The 6,170-nt window shown below is 37.0% G+C and overlaps 1 protein-coding gene across 1 annotated transcript; it reads right to left on the bottom strand.

Annotated features, from left to right (window-relative positions):
• Positions 1-3,300: 3,300 nt before the first annotated feature.
• Positions 3,301-5,894, bottom strand: YAE1D1 (Yae1 domain containing 1). The gene is made up of 3 exons (XM_010001518.1): positions 5,778-5,894; positions 4,117-4,238; positions 3,301-3,730 (listed from the first exon to the last, which is right to left on the bottom strand). The coding sequence occupies exons 1-3, from the start codon at positions 5,892-5,894 to the stop codon at positions 3,301-3,303; spliced, it is 669 nt and encodes a 222-aa protein (XP_009999820.1).
• Positions 5,895-6,170: the final 276 nt, after the last annotated feature.

Genomic DNA, 6,170 nt, shown 5'->3' with positions numbered 1-6,170 from the left:
TAGGAAAAAAGCAAGTCTTACATGAGAGTCCAATCCCATTGGCTTCAGTCTTAACTCTACTGAAGCATTAGAACGAAAGGATGGTTTTCAATGTTTAGTAAAATGTGCGTTTTAAAATACTTACACTCTGGTCTTTCTTAGTGATAATTGATGTTATAACCTCCAGAGAAATTCAGTGTCGCCTTAATTTAAATCCTCAAGATCCGACTCTAAATTATAATGATGACTTCATAACAAAAGCAGTGAAGCGGTAAGGAGTTGTTTTTTTTTTTGGTAGTATTTCGAATGAACCTCAGATATCCATTTAATGGAAGTACCACGTACATTGCCAGAAACTCAGCAACCAGAAAACTTCACTCTAGTACCAAGTTATAATATAAATGTGAGAATAAGTTTAGTGTCTTAAGCAGCTCTTTCAAAAATTTTAAACCTTAGTAGTGATGGGAAGTGTTTCTAGTAGAAAGCACATGGAGCAGGAAAACACTTCTCAACAAAGGGTTTTACCTTTTACAAATATGCTTTTTTCTTTTGTAAACATGCTTTTCTGAAGACTGTAGCTGATGACAGTCTTATGACTGGTATAATTTAGAATAGCAAGGAAAGGACTTTTTCCACACCTACCCAATACCAATCAGTGCTGCTTTTCAAGAAGTGAGGTGTATATGGCACGTCTACAACACTGTCTCTGGCTGGCTTTCTGAAGCAAATTCAAAGAGGCAAGTTGCTGTGGTATTTCAACATATGCAAGAGAAAGGACTGAGTGCACTATTAAATTTGACATGAGCTAGTATACAAATATTATCTATTTGATGACAGCAAGATCAATGCAGGCTGGATTTAATTAGTATTTTCAGGAAGATATGCTCTGTACCCATCTTATACAAAGCATAAAAGTTATAACTATAAAATTCAGCAAGAATTAATGTTTTTCAATTAGTTTAGGTTTTCATTAAAAGCCTCCTTTGGACCTTTTAAACTTTTTTTTTTTACCAAACCCTCCCACTTTTGTATCAAAGCTCCTTTGCAACAGGAGGCTCAAAGATCCAGCACTTGATTTCATTGTGTCAACACACCTTTCCATTATAGCATGTGGTTATGTTGTAGCTATAATGGAATTATTATGGAATTAGGTTGTACAACACAAAAAAATGCAGGGAGATAGCACTGTTTTCCACCACACCTATCATTCAGATGCCAGGCATAGTCTAAAAAAAGTAGTATGTTGAAGAATGGATGAAGTCTGTAACAGTAACTAATGTTTCATTTCCTCCTTCAGTTGCATGTCCGTCCCAGTTGTCATGAGAGCTATTTTCAGGAACACTGCCAAGGTGAAAGCTGATAGAGAAACAAAAGACATGGAAGTAGATACAGAACAAAAACCTGAACCACCCTGTGAGACAATTCTGGATTCCAGTAGTCTTGAAGAAAGTCTGCCTGTGGCTGAGCAGCAGGATTTGGTAGTGACAGCTAAGTCAGGTATTACAGACAGCCCAAAAGAAAATCTCTCCACAGCCAAACTGGAAACTCCAGGTGACAACATGGAAAAAAGTAACCCCACAGAAAGCACAGAAACTTTGTGCAGAGAGGAAGAAGGTTCCCCAGCTATTACAGAAGGTGTTATGACAGATAAGTAAAACACACCATCTATTGTTTGATAATCAAACAAGAGGGAAATACTTTCCCTGGGGTAGATTGCTTTTGCAGAATTAGCTGGAGAGAATTTGGCAAGCTCACTGTCTATTTAATAATTTGTGAATGGAGTTTCCTCTTTGCACACTATTCAGTACCCAGAAGTTGTACTCTTGAATTTGTATGTTTAAACTTCCAAATTTGGAAAGTCTAACATTGCTTTATTAACCTTTATTTTTGTCTGCACCATATTCTACCACAATATGGACAAAACTTCTCTCTGACTGTAACGTAACACACGTACCCGTCGAAAAATAATATTTATCCATGTCAACATTATGCTAAATGAATTGAGAAAAATAAAAGCTGTTTTAAGTTGTGTACATATCTAATGAATGCAGACAGCTTTACTTGTTCAGTATTTCAGAAACAAGTTCAGTAAGATACTCTTAATTTCAGTTCTTGTTTTTGCCCTAATGCAGCAGTGGTACTGAATGGCATCCAAACTTAAAAGTCTGCAAGTGACAGGATAATAGAGTCTTTCTTACTAAAATTGTAAAGTCAGCCTCTGAAAATAAAGTCATTTTCACCTTAGTTTCTCTTCTGGCCTTGGTTTTGTGATTTAAGTGTTTTTTTTTTAAGTACAGTTAGGTCAGTTATTCAAAGTTCAGTTTGTCTCTGTCTAGACCTGCTTAGTCTCAGATATGAAGGTTAGAATCAAATTCAAGCAAGTAAGCTAATAACTTATTGTAAATTAGTTTAATTAGTGTAAAATAGAGGCATTCACAAATGAAAGCCTTCTTGACCACAGCAAGTTGCAACTACAGTTAAGGCAAGCAACAGGAAAAGGAGGATTCCCTGAAGAGTTTGGGAAAAACACTGGGAATGAGGGAGAGAGTTCAGGCTAGAGGGACTGGCAAAATAAATACAAAAATAACTCAAGGAAGTTCTTTAGACTGGAAATGTGTTCAGTAGAGTAGATGGCCTAATAGTAAAACAATGGAATTGTCAGTGATTCAGCATTTTTAAGAGTATGTTGTGTTTTCAGTAGAAGTGAAAACAGAACTGTACGAGGAGGGAAAAAGCAGTTTTTAACTGTGAAAGTGCACTGCATAGTGTTCACAAAAGAGGAAGAATTTGACAAAAGGTGAAAAATACCTGTATTTTATATACTGACTAGAGAGTCACAGCACTCTAGAAATCAGCAGAAAATCCTGTCCTGTTTTGCATAGAGTTAGCATACAATCAACAGCAGCTTATTCTGCAAGAATAGTTTGTCCATTACACTGGTCATTTATTTTTTAGATATTGGAGGGAATCTATTTCAAGGGGCTATTTAAAGGACCTGCTCCAATTCCAAACTGCTAACAAAAGAGAAAGCAAGGGTGAAATGATAGCTTCTGGCACAGAACAGGAACATGTTTAGTAAATATTTATTGAGCTTTAAAAGTAATTTACCCTTACTGTGAAAGTTATGTGTAAGACTGAAAGCAAGGGTTTTTTTTTTTTGCAAGGAGCCAAAGCATAGTGAAGATTTACAGAAATTACCTCCACTGTGAAGCATCAAAATCAGATTTCCTTAAAATGAAGTGATGCACCAGCCAGTACATATTCCACAAACTCAATATCAAATCCAGTTGAGATAATTTTAAATAAAATGAAACAGAGAAACTAGTTTTCCAGTTGCTGGACATGATGGAGTATATCCAGTGATAAGCCCAGTTGCTCTACTAGCCAAACAGTCTGCTTTTTAACCCAAGCAAGAGTTGACCTATCAGGATCTGTGCAAAGTTTTGCTGTGTTGCACTCAGACTGCAAGGAACCAACTTCACCAATATTCCTACAACTGTTTTCAGCAGTGGTGCCAATGTCTTCATGTTTTCCAGCTTTAACTTTGTTATATTCTCTCTCAGTTGGAGCTGTGTGATTGAGGTCCATGTCCTGAACAGAATCTAAAATGTGTCCAAGGTGTGGCTGTTGTTCAACAGAATTCAGACACTTAAGCACATCTTCTTCATGCTTTCCAATCACATCAAGAAGATTATTTATCTTACTTAAGGCAGAATCATGTCCATTAAGATGACACCATGATAAGAGAGCACTGAAGAGTGAAGAGCAAAACAACAACAAATTATCATAGGTACCCACATAGAGTTGTTAAAGAGAGATAGCAATGTGACAAGGTATCTATACTGTATAAACATATATGCTTTCACATTTTCTGGGAAATTCAAGCAGTAGAGCTGAATATTAAGCTTAAAGATGCTGACTCAGATGATTCTCAAAGAGCAGATGAAAGAGGATATTTTTAAGAGTGACCACTCTACGCCCCCATATTCAAGATCGGAGAATTCTCAGTTTGTTCACTTTGGACAGATCCAAAATGCACCTTTTTTTTTCCAATTAAAACAAACAAAAAAACTGCATGTACGCTCCCTCCATATACACCCCCTACCCATACATGACCTTAAAAGGTTTTTAACTTACTTCAGGGTTCCTCTGAATTGGCCACAGGTAACCATCAGCTGAGCACCATGTCTATAACCTTGATTGAAGCCTTCCTGGAGCGCAAGCTCTTTCCCAGCCTCAATTCCATCCATATAGCCCTCCTATGATAGAAATAGTGAAACAGGTTGTTTACAATGTGAAAAAATGTGATGATTTCACAATAAAAAAAAAAGTTTAAACAAGTATTCAATCTCTTAAATTACAGCTTCTAAGTTCGAAGATCTCTCCCAGCTACTCCGCAGCTGCCAAACCAAAATATGTTTTTTTGCAGTGCATTATGATTTACTGATCTGCAAGATTCAGTTCCTTTCTAAAATGGTCCCCAGCAAGGGGATGAGAAAAGTATTTCTAGAAACATCAAAAATTAAGACACATCTGCAGGGAAACATGCTTGCTTTTGTGATGACCAACTCCCTTATGAACATTTTTTTGAAGAATAGCTTTGTGTAGTTTCTTACACATTTAAAAATAGATAGGATGCAGAACCTCTCCTTTAGCAGAGGGTGCTCTCATAACTGTAAACCATGTACCTGTTTTCACAAAATCGATTATTAAGCCTTGTTACTCTATTTGCTGGATCTCACTCAATTCAAGAGTTATATGTGAAAAAGGATGGTGAAGGGAGTGAGCCACATATACACATAACATGTCATTACTTACTGTAAGAAACAGCAGATGATTGTAATGCCAATTACTTTCCTTATATCCTAATCACATTACCATATAACGTAGAATAACTCTTAACTTGTTTCACATGAAAATTGCAAGTTGTAAGAGTGAAGACTTCTATTTGCTCACAAGACAAGAAAACTTGTGGCCTTGCTAGAGAAATAGCTGGGAATGAGAATGTTTTGTTATTTTGTCCAACATGTAGCTCTAGCCTCAATAACATTTTATGATTTTGCAGTTATCTACTCATAAAGTACCAGAGGAATTTGTGTAAGAACACTAAATAGTCCCTTAAGAAATCCAGTCTTTTCGAGGGACTCAGATGCAAGAGACTTTTCCTTGAAGAGTAATACACCTCTGTTGCGATACCCTTCCTCATCAACAGCCTACACAACAGCTTCCATCCCAGTCCCACTCTCAATGATCATGTACCTGATGAAGTAATCCGGGTTTATGGATTTGTTTTGTTCACTGTAGAATTCCAAGAAGGGAAGGGCTGGGTAAATCAGCTTTCATAAACATATTTTCACTAGGAGAATAAATAAACCAAAGAACTACCCCAAACACAATGTTCAATTGTAGTTCCACATGCAACCATGTGTCTTAAATCTGACTAAAAATGTCTACTTAATAAACCCAAACACCTCATATTTCTTTGTTTGGCTGTGTTGCCCTACAGGAACTAGTGGTATTCCTGCAAGTAAGATGCAAATGGCTTGCATCAGAATTTAGTACTGCCTTTTACAAATGCACATGGTTGTCTCTTGGCAAAACAGTACTTTGTTGTGACAACTACTAGGGTAGTTTCTGTGAAACCCCCAATATATCTTTCCAACATTCAGAAAAAACTAAGCCATGATAACTGTTACACAGTCACTCTTTGTCTTCCCCTTTATATCAGCCATATGTATATCGAAGTGTGTGTCAGTACACCTAAAATGGTTAAAAAGACTAGTAAGTCAGAGAAATACCTTCAATCTTTTTTTCATGGTGCTGTTCCATTCTTTCTGTAGTAGGTACATCTCATCTGCATCTTCGTCAAAGATATCCTCACCAGATCGGCTGACTGCAACTTGTACCCAGGACATAACAGCAGTGATGATGATGACCTCTGTTAATGTGGTTAAAGTACACTGAGAAACTCTCAAAAGCCCCTCTGGCTAAATGTCAATTTAGACATATAGGCAGAAAATGCATGTTCTGATGAGAAGTGATGTATGCAGCTGACTATCCAACTGTACATTTGTTCCCATATGGATGCTGTTTACCATCAGGCTGCACCTGTCAAGAGAAGACAGTAAGATCATCACGGGTAAGGCAACTTCTGTACTTGACAAGGACAATGATTTTTCCTTCCCATAGCA

The sequence above is a fragment of the Chaetura pelagica genome, unplaced genomic scaffold (genome assembly GCF_000747805.2).
Source record: "Chaetura pelagica isolate M959 unplaced genomic scaffold, ChaPel_1.0 scaffold7, whole genome shotgun sequence".
Classification (NCBI taxonomy): domain Eukaryota; kingdom Metazoa; phylum Chordata; class Aves; order Apodiformes; family Apodidae; genus Chaetura; species Chaetura pelagica.
This window is presented reverse-complemented; position numbering and strand designations above follow the sequence as displayed.

Coding starts and splice junctions, on each gene's coding strand:
- YAE1D1 (XM_010001518.1), bottom strand. CDS start 5,894: ATGTCCTGGGTACAAGTTGCAGTCAGCCGATCTGGTGAGGATATCTTT. Junction 4,239..5,777: donor CCATGAAAAAAAGATTGAAG/GTATTTCTCTGA, acceptor TTTCTATCATAG/GAGGGCTATATGGATGGAAT. Junction 3,731..4,116: donor CAATTCAGAGGAACCCTGAA/GTAAGTTAAAAA, acceptor TTCACTCTTCAG/TGCTCTCTTATCATGGTGTC.